Source organism: Malaya genurostris, chromosome 1, assembly GCF_030247185.1.
Source record: "Malaya genurostris strain Urasoe2022 chromosome 1, Malgen_1.1, whole genome shotgun sequence".
Classification (NCBI taxonomy): Eukaryota; Metazoa; Arthropoda; class Insecta; order Diptera; family Culicidae; genus Malaya; species Malaya genurostris.
Window position 1 is genome coordinate 4,401,056 of NC_080570.1, and position 15,885 is coordinate 4,416,940.

General features: G+C 38.4%; 1 protein-coding gene and 1 long non-coding RNA gene across 2 annotated transcripts; one reads left to right on the plus strand and one right to left on the minus strand.

Moving 5' to 3' along the window:
* Nucleotides 1-5,855: 5,855 nt before the first annotated feature.
* LOC131428789 (uncharacterized) lies at nt 5,856-7,371 on the minus strand. Its single transcript, XR_009229403.1, has 3 exons — nt 7,219-7,371; nt 6,388-7,154; nt 5,856-6,238 (listed from the first exon to the last, which is right to left on the minus strand). It is a non-coding gene; the product is annotated as an uncharacterized LOC131428789 (long non-coding RNA).
* Nucleotides 7,372-14,364: 6,993 nt separating this feature from the next.
* On the plus strand, nt 14,365-15,027 carry LOC131428833 (basic helix-loop-helix transcription factor amos-like). Its single transcript, XM_058592907.1, has one exon. The coding sequence runs from the start codon at nt 14,425-14,427 to the stop codon at nt 14,995-14,997; it is 573 nt and encodes a 190-aa protein (XP_058448890.1). The 5' UTR covers nt 14,365-14,424; the 3' UTR covers nt 14,998-15,027.
* The last annotated feature ends 858 nt before the right edge of the window (nt 15,028-15,885 follow it).

The window sequence follows — 15,885 nt, forward strand, 5'->3', positions numbered from 1 at the left end:
ATGTGTCCAAAAAAAAAACAAACATGGTAAAAAATAACCGGCTACGGCAATTCTACTTTCTCGTTAGTCAAGGCACCGAACTGGTCGGTAGAAGAACTAAAATGTATTCTGTTACGATTTTGTTCCCGCTAGAGACTTTTTCGTTATAATTTTTATTATTTTAACAGCTTACCAGCCAAATATATTTCAAAATTTTTGGCACAGAAATGATTCCGTTGTGTCGGTACCACTACAGCACGTTTCGAGTACTAAATCTAGCAAAAATAGAATTGATTCCTATTCATAACAAATTAACACAAATTATTGTAATAGTTTAGTCGTGCTGTATGTTTCATTTTTATTACTTTATCAGGCTCAAACCATGATCTCCAAACTAACACAGAAGCGCATTGGTCAAAGAGCCCGAAAATTCATCGGTTCTTATCCGAAGGATCCTTTGTCTGAGAGCGATTTCGATCAACTTTTGGAAGAACTCACAAAAACCTTAGATGGAGTCCCATTTCTTTTGAAGAATTAGCATAGTGAACATGGCCGAATACTGTTGTTTTCAACCAGTGAAAATATTCGTCGACTGGCAGGTGAAACAAGATAAGATTCGTTCCGCTGGTCAACTTCTTCTTACCTAGCAAAACCGAGCGAACCTTTACAGGTGCCCTCGATGAGTTATCGAAAATTGCAAAATAATGTGACTCTTAATTCAAGAACAACACCTACAGATTTTGAAAAGGCAACAATCAATATTTTGTCAAAAGTATTTCCGGATTCGCAGCAAAGATATTGTTTTTTCATCTCTCACATATTTTTTTTCTAAAGAAGGGGCTGGAGTCCACTAGGAGATTGATAGATTGATAGAACCAAGAATAGATCCACTGGGTTCCGGTTTCCATGTCGTAAAAGGCGACAATTGCAGGAGTTTCTTTTTCCTTTCAGTTATCAGATATTTTTAATGTTTCACTTCTGATTACTCTATTTTACTAAATTATCTTTTCATTCAACCTATCAATTTACGTCTAGCTTCGGAGAAAAGATTTATTTGGAATGTTTTCTTCTTCCATGTTTTTGATTGTCTTTCAGGATTATAAATTGAATGATAAAAATCAACTATTGCGCAAATCCGTTGATATTACAATGTTAATAACAGAGATAACATTTATCGGTATATTGAATACATAGTAAAAAAAACACTTGATATTAATATTTCAAACAATAAATTAATATTTTTCTCGGTAGCCGGCTGCCCAGATCAACCAATACAACCAATTAATAATGTTAATAAATAATTAAAATAACAAAGCGGAAATTATACAGAATCAAGACGCGCGTAAAATCTGTTATTTGGTGATTTAAAATGAATTTATAACAACTGTTTAGAATATGTCAATGCAATGAATCAACTATTTTGTCAAAATCCTATTCACTCGTTTATTTTGTATCACGTAATTTCATTTATAAAAAATACAGAAGTTTTTATTCTTTACGTGATAGTATTGCAATTTTTTCTTCAGTTTCCTCGAATAAGAGCTGTGAATCAAGACTTCCCGGGACTTCAATATAGGATATTGTTGATACGTTCAGTGAGTTTAGTGGTGCATCCGAGCATCTTGAAATCGGAACATACTGAGGCGCGCGCGAATAATACCAATACTGAAATTTTTACTAACAAATACCCTTCTCCCGTGACACGCAGTAGTATGTACGGCCTCTAGTAACAACAAGTGTTGGACTAACATTCCTTCCCATTCCTTAGTCGATCTACGTTCGGGCCTGGCCGGCGCCGGTACTGATCAATGAATTCAGGAATTACCAGAAGATGTACATTGAAGGATGATTTACCAGTCCCAGGTCGGATCATCAAACTGCAGAATGTGTGCATGAGGTCGCAGCTTCTGGCTTATGCTCAGCGAGATTTTTTTGATAAAATTTGAAAAAATGGCGATATGGCCGATTTGGCACAGCACCTTTCAGCGAAATGATCTTCACAATGAAACAGCTTTCGGCAAAATGTCCCAATCCGTTTTCTGTTACTCTTATTTGTAGAATTTCGCCACTTTATACACTCATTTCTAACGAAAACTTGAGATTTTCGTAAGTAACTTCCAATTACTTGTCAAATCAGAAGTTTCTTAGTGAACTAATTAGTATAAAAACGTGACCGTGATCACATTACACTTTTGCCCGTAAAACTGGCAACACTTGTTTCGTTTTTTATTAGTCTGTATCGTGAGTACCTTTTGTGAATCTCTTCGTTAAACTTCAAAGCTCACGCAAACATTTCAGAATACTGATCATTTGGATTCAGCCAAATTCAACAATTTTTCCATCTAACTCATTTTTTTTCAAATCTTAATAAATGATAACAAAGCCATAAAGGTTCCCAAACAACCGACTGTTAAACACCTTCAGAGTTGACCACTAGGAACTCTGTAAAAATAAGTAGTTTCCTGATACGATATAAGTCTAACTTTGCTCACACACACACTGAGTAAACTAAAAACCATGGAATCAATTCGTATTTGAGATTAGGTTTTTTTATCAGTTTCCGAAAAAATATTTGGTTCTCAACTACCCACTCTCCCCAAAAAAAAAAAAACTCTCTGGATTCATCATTAAACTCAGTATAAAAGATAAGGAAAAAAACTGATCAGACAAGATCCAGTAAGGATCAATCGAGTTTCAGCTGCCGAAAATTAATTTTAATTCACGTGTGCCCGCAGGCTCCAGTTTAGCTCCAATTTGATCTGAAATCATCGACTTCTTCACGACAGATACCGCGATGTGCGTGTCAAAAATGCACCAAGAAGTAGCGATTTGCGGGAGCACGCGAACGATCAATTTCACTTCTTTGAAAGCTGTCAATTTTAGAGCTAATTTGCATATTGAACGAAGGCCAAGATATTCTCTGGCATCTAAACGTAAACAAATATACTGTCGAAATCCGTCAATCAAGTTTGCTGGCTCACTTTTTTCACCGTTTTTCGATGACCTTGATTCCGTCGCCTGCTGCGATTTGCGTTTTCAGCTGAAATGCATGATTTATGTAGTTATCGGTTTCCGTAACGAATGCAGCACAAAGAAAATGATTCCGCAACCTTCTGGACCGGTGGAAGGTGGAGAACTTGACCGGCTGCCCGGTGTCATGCTTTGTCAAATGGGACCCTATTTGGGTGCATGAAAAATTATTCAGTGATGAGGATATTATATTCGCGAGCGGCCCTTTTTTTCCATTCTTCTACCGTTTGCAACATTTTAAGAACTTACTACAAATGTCTGAGTTCAGATTGAAGCAACAACAGCCAAAAAAAATGAGGGAAGGATTCGCCAACAGCCGCAGACCACGCGGGATGCAGCCAATTAATCGAGCTAATCGATCTCTCCTCCGCGCACAATGAAAACGGTTCGGAGCTTCTGGGAAGTCGGTTGTCGATCGGTTCTCACCATCATCCGGTCGCAAAGATCGCGTGATGCTCTCGTATAAAGCTTCCGCGCAGGATCGACGCGGACGCAGGACGACGTCGGATCCATCGGGGATTTGACGCGCAAGGGGAAGGAAACAATAAAAATCGAAATTGTGAATGAAATCGAGATTTCGGTATCACTGCCAGCTGCGACGGGCTGCTGAGATCCAAGGTCAATAAATGTAACTCCGACTGGATGGGCAATACAATAAAAAGAATAATGCCTGTCAGGACACTGGTTTTGTCACTTTGACACACCCCCGAAGAAGGCGACACGGTGAATGGGTTTGATGCTTCCGATTTTTTGGCTGTTGTTGTGGCTCTTCCATGATTGAAACTAGGGAAGATTTTCTCAACCCGATAAGAAACGCCTTCATCGTGGTTCGTTTACTTTCGTTCATTCCTTGGCCGATCGTAGAAAAAAAACAATAACAGGTGATGACAGGTTTCGGATTTTAACCGCAGAAATCATTCTCTTCCAGTGGACGAGCTGTGGGAAAACTGAGACTCCGGTCTCAGGTTCTGAGGTTGTTTGGGAAAACCCAAATTAGATTTCGATTTCATGAGGGTTTTGTAGATTTTCTTTCGGTTGAATCTAACATTCTAGTAAAGTTTTCAGAATTTATATTTTTAAGTGGTGGTAGGTGGTGGTTTGATAAAGAATATCTCTTAGAGAAGTTTATGTAAAGGAAATGGATCCAGTCTCGGGGCCAACTTTAACAGAAGATAAATTTATTTCAAAACAGTCACATCTTTTGTTTGTTTTCATACTACTAAATATATTATAAACCAATAAAAGTGATCAATGACATTCTCGATAAGATCTTTGTTTTCTTTTTTGTTGTGAACCCATGTCATTGATTAATGGTCACTGTCCTTTTCGAAAGTCTGGATCTTTTCTAGAGAACTTCACTTTTCTGCACCTAAGGGATGTGAACTGTAGTAGTGATTTGATGTCCTAAATTTTCAGTAAGCTGAGGCCATTCAGATTAGCTGGTATCGTTAGTAATGGTATTAATCCACCTTTCGGTTTAATAAAGCCTCTCTTCAAAGAACTCACATTGAACGGGTTTCAGTAGGTTTGTGTCCGGAATGTCTCATTTTGTGTCATTTTGACAATTTGGATGTTCTTTTTTAGGAAAAAGTGCGACTGTTACCAATTATTTGCTTCTGGAAATGGAACAAATGATAGGTTACTTCAAACGGTTAATAATTTATGAAGAATCAAGAATCATTTAAATACATTAAACGACTTGAATGGTCCAGAAGACCGGAAAGTAATTTTTTTACACGAAAATGCACCTGCATACAAATCAAAACCGATTCAGAATAGAATCGAAGCATTTAGCTGGCAACTGTTAACAACACACCGTATTCACCAGACTTGGCCCCTTGTAACTACTATTTGTTTCCATCGATGGGCCATGCATTGACTGAGCAGGACTTCGATTCTTACGAAGAAGGCGAAAATTGGGTGTCAGATTGGTTTACTTCAACAGACGAACATTTCTTCTTACGTGGTATCCATAAATTGCCACCGTTGCGAACAACCTAACCTTCAAACCGTGTTCTACAACTATTTTGAAGGCATTTTCCTTATCGGTAATTTTCTTTTACATTGTTCAATCAATCAGCCAAAAACCATTCGTCGCTCACAAAAGTAAAAAATCATCACAATGTTTTGAACTGAACACATCTAAAAATATTAGTTTTGGGGTTAGAACATTTCACGCCTCATCAGTGGGCTTCCGTGTCGGGATTCGTTTGTTTTGCCCATGGCCGCAATATTGATAAATAGCGTCATTACGAGCAGATATTTTTTTTCTTGTTCCCAACAACTAGAACAAAAAAAAAACATCGAAAAAACAAAATTTTCCCACAAAGGCTCGCGGAACGCACCGAAGCTTGTTTCGAATGCTGAAATCTCAATCCGGAATCGGTTGGAAGGTACAATAGAACTTCTAATTTGAGCAGAAGAAAAATTGCCACGCCAAATCGTTCTGCGTCCGTTGTTATGTAATTTCACTGGTTGCTGAGGTTTCTGTTTCTTTTCAAATTTTTTCGATTTTTTTCCACTATTCTGTGGTCGCTTTTGGAAACCACTTCAAAAGGATGTTCTCCGACAGGTAGTGAAGTTGGCTGTGGGCTAGACGAACAATAAGAAAAAAGGTAAGATTCAGGTACCACACACTTTTTTTTTGTTCGAATCGAAATTTGTGGCTTAGTTCGGGATCATCCAAAATGTATCCTTTTTGAAGTGCAATAGGAATCACAGGTTTCCAATAATAAAAAAAAAGACCTGCTAGAGCGGAAGGAAATGAGAGCACTTGAACAAAGCAGTAGGAAGCAAGCGTTTAGGACTTTTTTTTCAATGTTACACAGTAACCGAAATTAGTTTATTGAAGAGCAAAATTGATTTTTAATTACAGGCTGTCCGACTTTACTGAAGGTACTCTGCCGTGGGTCACAGGACCAATTTTAACTGTCTCATCTGGGTCACAATGCCGAGCTAGAAGGCAAGATAATAATTTTCAGCGGGGTGGTATTGTTTCCAATAATTATAGCCTCCGTTGGGTCCCAGTTCCAGTACCAAATCCGTCGGTTCCGGAGACATTTTTTTTCCGAGGAACTTACATATTTGAAAAAAATCCTAATTATCGCTTTTTTCCCCGTCTTGGTCGACACAATTTTCAACTCATATTTCAGCATCATTTGATCCTCAGTTGTTTTCAAGCATGGAAGCGCTCATTAGTCTGCTGTTTGTTACGAAACGCAAGAAAAACCTGGAAAATCGTTACAAAAACAGTGATTGACTGCAGAAGACTAACTGCAGGCATGCATCCTTGAATTTTGAACGGAGACACTTTTTTCAAGATCATCTTTGCTCAGCAGAAGAAGCAAAAAAAACGTTATAAAATACATCGGCTCATACCACACACACCGTTTACTGCGTTAAACGCTCGAGGGAAATTCGATCCATCCAAGTAGGCAGCTTGAGCAAGAATTACCAAATTTCGCCAACGTTTTTTTTTTTGCTCTACCATCGAAGCCTCTTAGTGGCACAGTTCCTCTCGATTTCCATCAAAGTCCGATTTTAATTTCCTTTGTATAATAGATAACTGTATCTCCGATATCATCGTACCCTTCCGTAATAATATTGAAACGAGCTTCCGGTTGCGTCGTTGCCTGCCTGCATCCTGATCGAAGTGGCTTTCGTTTTTTTTTTCGCTCTCTGCTTTGTTTGTTGGATCCCACCTGAACGTGAGTAGGGGAGGAACACTGTTTCCAAACAAAACGCCCCTTCAGCGGATGAGATCAACACCACTTGTACGGTGTTGGCACATGGGAGCCGTTCGTTAAATCGAAGAAGATCCCGTTATGAAATCGACGATGTTTATAAACATATCTATCGACCAAATCTTCCAACATCCTCGGAAGGATGAAATTATTGAACCACAAGAAAAAATGGATGGATCGATTCATTGATTCGAAGAGTGTGGAACCAAAGTAACATAGAACTATTTGAATTTCATCTCATGTTGATTTGATAATTTTAGTGACAAGCGAAATTATTTGAATTTTGCTTGAACATGCTGCAACTCTCAGATTCTAGTCTGTCCTATTTTCACTCTTTGACCACTTGTTCCACTTGTAGTAGACCACTCCCAGAAGGATTCCAGAAAGCGTAGCCTTAGCGACCTGATTAGGAAAAAGATTTTAAAACTCATTTGTTTTTCGCTATTCCATGAATCAAGCTGCATACGTTTGCTCTTCCGCTAAGGGTACTGGAATTGAAGTACTGTGCCAGCCCTTTCAGAGCAGGATCGCCCGATGGATGGCCTCCTTTCCTAGCCGAACAAGGAACTGGTGGCTTTTTGCAGCACATTCTTGAACAAATTTAGAACGGTTGAACTGAAAAACTTAATAGCAAAATCAGAATGTTATTGAAAAATAAACGCTCTGGTTGCTACGATTTCGAACACGGTTTGCATGCATGTAGGGTTAACCGAACTGTCAAATTAGATGCTAAAGTCAACGGTGTAACGGAACGTCTGCAAGAGTTCAACGGGAACGTGACCCCCGTACGTACGGGTTGACAAAATACTTTGATGCAAATGTACCGATATTTCATTTCATTTTATGTCTTCGGCGTAAGTTTTTGACGTGTTGCACCGGGTCGGAAAAAAGTCCATTGTCCTGGCCTGACAAGAACCAAGTCGAGGAGCGAGTACCTACTGCAAAAAAAGTATAATGCAATGAATGGTACGCAGAACACACACAAAAAAAACACACAAGTCGTGAAATTCGCTACCAAATTTTAAATGCCACCCAAATCAGATCGTAAAAGAATGCTTCCGAAATTCGAATCGAGTTGACGTGAAAAGCAGTCACGTGGATCGCAGCTGAACGTTGGACAGGTGAATTCTGCTTTTGTCAGTGCTTCCGCAGCCTACCCGGATCGACAAAAAGGGCGATACAGAACCGACATCGTCGCATGGGAACAGCATTGTAAAACAAATCTAAAAATGCCGACGACACCCGTCGGTTGTGGTGAGAGGAGACTTGTTATTTATGGACCGGTCTCCGGCGATGTCGTCCTTAATTTTGGTACCTCCCTCCCGGGTTCCCGATCGCAGTCTCTTGATCCTTGTTTGCGTTGTGCTTTTTTTCTTCTCATCACTTTGGTTCGATGGGCGAAAATTTCTAAATTAAAATCCAATAAAAATATTCCCTCCTTTTATTTTTTTATTCTTGTTTATCCTTTCGTTCCCGTGTTCCACCGAAGCCAATGCTTCGTGGGAAACTTATGAAATAATGAGTCCTGTGAAGAAAACGTCTTGGGGGATGCTTGGGTTAACTCACTTTTTCTTTTATCAAAGATTTTGGAATCTTGTGAGGATCAGATTTGATGAATAATTCTAAGTCTGCTGATTTTTCAATCAGAAACCTCAATTTTATTTTTAAACTGTCTTATTCGAAAATGAACGCCTTCAAAACAAACGAACCGAGTTGAAGTATTTTCGTCTTTCACTTCACCAAAAGCGAGTATCAATGCCCACGTCACTCGGTTTCTTCCGACAAGATGTATCCGAATTAGCATGGAAATTTCGACGAAATTCAATTCTCATTCTTCAATATATTGAAAATCTGAAAACTTTAAGTATAAAGGGAGCCAAAAATATCATAAATCAAAGTAATTACACACTAGAACCTCTTTGAAAACCAAAACTACTATATATACAAGCACCAACAGGTAAAATTTATTGTTTATCTTCTGTCTGTCATTATCGATTCTTCAAAGCTTCGGTTGAATACAATTTTCATTGAAAACCAAAAAACTGACTAAAGGGGCGAACCGAAAGAAAGAACACAATTTTGAAACCGCTATCCCGCTCTTGTCGTTAACTGGACATGGGTGTCGTTATCAGTATTCGCAAGCGGCGCTGAGAATGACATTTATTTTTTGTCATTTCTGGCTATTTCGAGTCAATGAAAATTACTGTTATTAGTTCTGATCTGTATCTAGTTACTACTTTGGGCAAAAAGTAAGCCTTCTGAATTCTATTTCGCGCGGAAACCTTAATTGTCGAATTTTTTCTCTCTAAGTTGGTATGACTGTCAAGTGTGACGTCAAAATATGCATTAGTGCTTAGTATACGTCTGTCTTTCTGAAGTGTTAAAAGTGCAATCGGTGATTTTTACAATGTCATTTGCGCGAAGCTATTCGTAAAAAGAGGCCGGAATTATGGGCCGATAACTCTTGGTTTTGTCGTGAATACGACTTACTTTACTATGGGACGCTTTTTCAAAATTTACCCTCTGAGACAGTGATAAGTTTTTGATCGTGAACATCTCTTGTTGTATCTAACGAATCAACATAATTTTTACTACATGCCATCGGAAATATGATCACAATTTTATGATAAAATTTTCAGTTGTGTGATATAATATCAAGTAATTCAAAAATTAAACTTTTCTGAAATGTTTGGTATAAACGGGTTTCAAAGACGATAATTCATAAGACGCGTTTGCCTTTCTTGTATTTTGAAAGCTCATAGCTCAGTGATCTGTGAAAGGATTTATATAATCTAACTACCAATAGAATCGAAATTTTTCAACTTAAACGTGTAAAGCAACAGCATTGAAGTATTTCCATAGTACACTATTGAAAAACCTGTCTCATTTGACCCATGTCAACACCAGCCAATCAGAACAGAAAAATGTTCCAAACAGTGCTTAATATCGTAGTGAGTTCCACAATTTGGTCCTTCTGAAAGGCAGGAATGAATTTCGTACAGCACCCTGATAGTTTCTTTCATTGAAATGCAAGTCCAAAATTAAATAATCGACATTAAAATTCTGTATGCGGCTATTTTTATAGCCGTTAGGACCACCCATTAGTGAAAAGGCTACAAACGAAATCACGTAAAAACCAACCTCTTAACAAAAATTGAATCAATTTGGATTCTATCGCCACTGCGAGCAGATGTATTGTATGTCATATGCAAAGCTAGTTTCGCTTCCGGCAAGAGCGATTACGTCACAGCTGCTAATCGTTTACATTGGTGAAAAAACAACGAAAAGAGGACAACGGTGGGGAGCGTCACACAAAATCAGCCGTGCTAATGGCTCTAAAAGTTTTCTAAAGAACCATTAGGATTTCTTCTTCGCAAATCGAAGGTAAAAATCCTCAGTTTAGTGCAAATCTAGAGCAGTTTGATTACATTTGTGCACTTTTCGCTGTGTGAACTTCACATTAATCGAGATCAAGTGAAGCCTTCTTTGTTTTTGCGAAAAATGTGAAAAAGGGGAATGCTCGCATAATTCATACAATTGATCAACTAATTGATATTCGGTAGTGTTAAGGAACATGTCAGTTGTTTTCGTATTCACGACATCCAGTTATGTCTCTGACATTACCCACCCGCCTTTTTACACCACGATAATGCATCGCCGCATACTGAATTGATACTTCGTGTTTTTTTCGCATAAATTCACCCAATACCGTTCCGCAACCACCGTATTCACCTGATTTGGCTGACTTCTGGATATTGACCAACCTCAAATGACAGCTCCGGGGAAACCGTTTTGAGTCAAATGAAGACATTAAACGTGAACCGCTACGCGCATTGACGGCTTTTCAGAAATTTGACAGCTTTTTCATGGTACCTAGAAATAAAGGATCGATTTCAATATAATAACAAGAGTGACTGTAAGAATAGATGTTGCTAAAAAGTCCAAAGTGTCAGTCGGTTTTGCACCGAAAACCATGGAGCGTGCTGAGTAAGCATAAGGTGCAGAAAGCCTTCAAACCAACATGAAGTTTACGTCAAGGCAGACTTCCCTCGACCTCCTTAGACAAGTGTATTTCTCTGTCAAATTTAAGGTCGTTGTTCGAAGATAGTTCGAAAGAAGAAATTATCTAATTTTACAAAAAAAAAACTTTTCGATCTGGCAGGCGATTTGTTATAAATATGGGAACAATTCTTTTTCGACGAGATTTAGCATTCTGCCACTATACTCGACACGTGCACGACACTGCGCTCCTCTTCTTCTTGTACCAGTCGGATTAGATTCAACAACAATTTTCACTGAGCTGCCGTCCGACATCCTTATGATATACCCATTCCATCGTAGACGTCCGATTTTAGCTGTCCGTACGATAGGTGGTTCTCCTAGCAGCTGTTGCAATTCGTGATTCATACGCCGTCTCCACGTTCCGTCTTCCATCTGCACTCCGCCATAGATGGTCCTCAGTACCTTTCTTTCTAAAACACTGAGGGCGCGTTGGTCCTCTGCCAACATAGTCCAGCTCTCGTGGCTATAGAGAACAACCGATCTAATGAGCGTTTTGTAGATGGTCAATTTCGTGCGGTGGTTCTCGATCGGAGGGTTTTTCTGAGTCCAAAGTACGCACGATTCTTTGCCAAAATACGTCTATGAATTTCTCTGCTGGTATCATTATCGGCGGTCACCAGTGAGCCCGAATACACGAACTCGTCAACCACCTCGATATCGTCACCGTCTATCAATATTCGTGATGGGAGGCGTAGTGTTTCTTCTCTAGAGCCTCTCCCTCTCATGTATTTTGTTTTCGACACATTTATGGCCAGTCCGATACGCCTAGCTTCAGCTTTCAGTCCGATGTAGGTTTCCGTCATCTTCTCAAGGTTACGTGTCACAATATCAATATCGTCAGCGAAGCCAAAAAGTTGTACGGACTTTCGGAAGATCGTGCCACTCGTGTCGATCCTCGCTCTTCGAATCACAATTTCGTAATAACAACAAAAACACTACGAAAATCCATTATCCAAGAAGTGAAAATCCAACAATCGGTTCAATTTAGTTGAATGAATTACTATAGTAATCGTAGGATATGCATATATTACATACTGTTTAACTGGTCAACTGATTTTATCATACAATCATACATACAAAAAATTATTTGAATCTCGGTAGTCAAAATATGTGAATTCACACATATTTGAAATTTAAATAAAACACATGCTAATTTATGAAATGGCCAAATTTTTTTTAATTTTCAGAAGATTTCTTGAAATTTAACTGGTCCACTTATCGAAATAATGTTGTCGTTGAAATGTTCTTCCAATGAATCGATTGTTTTCATTGTTTTGTTTTTTTCATATCCATGCACAGTAATGAGTCGTCCTTCTACATTTTTTTTAAAGAAATAAAGACCGACGATTCCATCAGCCCAAAAGACCGCACCAAACAGAACATTTATCGGAATACATCGGTAACTCTTGAACGACGTGTGAATTATCTTTGCACCAAATACGGCAATTTTGCTTGTTGACGTATTCATTCAACCAAAAATGCGCCTCATCACTGAAATGAATTTCTGATAAAAAGTGCATCTTCGTTCAATTGTTTAAGCTGCCAAATACTGAGTTCACGGTTTCACGCATACGATGATCGTGTGGCTTCAATTCTTGCACTAATTGAATATTGGAAGACACCAAACCAAAATCTAAAAGAGTGAATTGTCGTATCCCAAGTCTTAACTTTAAGGCTTTTTTTGAATAATTACCGAAATAGTACTTGTCGTCTCAAACTTAGTTCACAGAATGGCGTCCATTGTCGTTTCCCGCTAGTTGGGATACGACATGAATGAAGACCGAAATTTGGTAATTACGTTCTTTATGGTGGTCTCAGGCGGACGATTATGTGCCCCATAAAATTCAGGAAGTGATCAATAAACAGTTTTAATTGAACACTGATTTCGAAAATGAATTTCCACGATTCGGAAGCGTTGTTCTGGAGGTAATCAATTCATGATGATTTGCCAAACAATACTGAGTGAGACGTCAATTTAAACTGTGAAAAAAACTTTCAGACAATAGAGTAGCCCCTATTGAAAAAAAAAACAAACCCAAAAAAGTACTTATTTACCTTTTCAATATTATTTTCTATTGACCTAATCGAAATTCAAAGTTTATTCTTTGCAATAACTAAACAAAGTTCATCTATGAAATAATAGATTTGATTCAAAGAAAAACACGGAATAGCCCGTTATTCTATGATTCGAGTGAAAATTTCAACTTATTCCAGTTTCAATAGAATTAACTGAAATTGAAACTGAAACTGAATTCCGAAGTTTTTTCTTCATTCTGTAACCAAACTCACAACAACCGTTGTCTAGGTAACCAATTTGCCTACCCATTGAAATCCGTGATAATCGTGGCCTACTACCCGCCTGGAACCCTAGATGTATTTCACGATGGATTTGTTTGTTGTTTTTTTATTTTTAGAACAAATACATTCGTTTCTGACTATACTGGCCGTACGGAATGGAATAAAGTATGTGAAAACGAAATATTGGTTCTAGCCAAATTTTTAAATTTACATTTTTGCATTGAAAACGGGTTGTGTTTCATTCGTGTTCTAAAAATCTAATTCTCAAATAAATTTTTATGCAATTGGCAGTTTGATTTGTTTCTTGTCATTTCATTAAGCATTGTCAAACTGGTCAACTGGGAAGAATCTTATCATAAAATTTTCTTTAATTCCAACATTTTCGGTACAGTAGATTTTTATATAACATTCGATCATGGATTTGACAGATGCGGTTTGTTTTTTTTAGCTCGTATTGACTTTCATCTGCTCCTAGAAAGCCCTTAGTCCATTTCGTGTCTTTGCCGGACGAACATTATTATTGAAGGTTTCCAACTTTCCTACCATTTTCCAACTGAAAGTATCATCTTTTTACGGACAGTCAGCGAGATTTTCAGATGGTTCGCAGGGCCCGAAAAGTGCTCAGATTTTTGTTGCCCTGAAAGGAGAATTGCTCGCCATACTTCCGAAACGAGTTACGAATTGCTTCGATGTTCCCTTATTAAATATATTGTTAAAGAAAAAAAGTATAGCTGGGGGAATAATGATTTGCTCTGTGTCTTTAGTAGAAAAATACTTCATATAATTCAAAATAATAGCCCTATTTGTAACAATTGTATTCTCATGTTTCCCTCTTATTTCGATTTTCATGTTTTCTTTCATAATCAGCACGACAACGATTAAAAAAGCGAGAGAGCATCGAATCCGTATACGACTCGCATGGAACAGCATCCGCACTGCATCTCAAGGTCTTTTACTCATCCTCTCTTTGTCTCTCTTTTTTCATTTTCATTTGTTATGTTTCAGATCCTTTCCGTTGATTGGCTGGCTGGCACGTGTTTACCTTTTCAGCATGGCAAGAAATCGTGGTAAACAGAGAGTACATAAAAAAAGGGAACGACGATAATTACATATTCCGCTTTCAAACTGTTCCCTATCTCTCTCTCTCTCTCTCTCTCTCTCTCTCTCTCAGGTCGGCCGGTTTTGAATCTCTGGATTCAACTATAAAAGAATCCTTTTCGGGAAGGTTCTGATTTAGTTTTGATTTCTTGTTCGTTGAAGAAACATCATCAGTTAGAAGAAAAAAAGTGTTGTAATTTTGCTACGTGACACAATGGCAGACAGTTTGATTTACCGGCAGTACTTCTACAACTATCAGACACCGATTCCAAATCTGGAGTTTGTTCCGTCGACACTGAGCTACAATCCTCCGCACGAGATACCGCAATACAACAGTGAAACGGAATGGATGACGGCCAGCCCGGGAAGCTACAGTTCAACGAGTCCGGTTTACTGTGAGACAGTGCAAGAAGAAATCCTTCCGGAACCGAGCAGCAGAGCATCCACCGCAGTTCGGACGCTTTCAAACTCCGCCAAAATACTCAGTCAAATCGAGCAACAGTTCGATGACAGCAGTAGTGCGTCGGATAGTGATCTACTGAACAACAGTGACATCCCGACGAAGATCAAGATTAAACGGGGTACGGCAGTTCCCACGGTGATCAAACGGAAACGTCGGCTGGCGGCCAATGCCCGCGAACGCAAACGCATGCGAGGGTTGAATGAAGCATTCGATCGACTGCGGGAGCATCTTCCTTCGCTCGGCAATGATCGTCAGTTTTCCAAACACGAAACACTACAGATGGCGCAGAACTACATCATGGCACTCTGTGATCTGCTGGTGTAGTGATATCGAGCACTCTACAGAAAAGCGGAGGGGGGGGGGGGGTGGGTTGTAAATAGTTATGTTTGTTTGGCCATACGAAACGTTACGATTGTTAGATCACAGTAAGCCTAGTGAAATTGTCAGTATTATTCGAGAGTAGAAATTAATAATGATGTTATTATTATTGATAGTACGAAAGTATTTAAATTAGTCTGTAAGAAAAGCAATAATGCAAAAGGTACTATTAAAATATTATGATACATATAAATAATTATATTTTTATTTAATTGATGGCAATCCCAGTCTTTCATAAGTAATCGTCTTTGGGTGAGTCTGTTTGAAAACAAACGCTAAAATAAATACATTTTACATTGAAAAAAAAGTTTAAGCAACAAGTCACAATTTGTGCTAGAAAAAATTTAAATTCAAATGATTGGTAATTGAATTATTCATGATTCATCCACTGCTGTTTAAGATTACAGCATTGTTTGTTAATAGTTCGAGGTCTAGGGACCAGCAAATTTAATTCTTTTGTGGGTAAAATTGATCACCTTAACTTTCCCACGGATCGTACAGGACTATGAAATAATTTTAGCTGTTTGACAAAATTGTTCAGACATAATCGTATGTACAGTTTTGGCATGGAATCGGAACCAATGTGCACATTGGTGTACCTATGCCACGAAAAATATGATTAGAGACAACGTTTTGGCTCCACAACAACATATTCCTTGTGAAACTGCCAATTTTTTTAGGAGGGTGTCTGTGAAAATGTAATTTTGCTTCTCGAGAGCATGCTTTTGAAACAGTCGGTTCTGATGTTAGATGGCATTCTAAAACTTTCTGGTTTTATTAGACATCGTGTCTTGTGAGCATATCTCGAATGGAAATACTTTCCGAACGATTGAA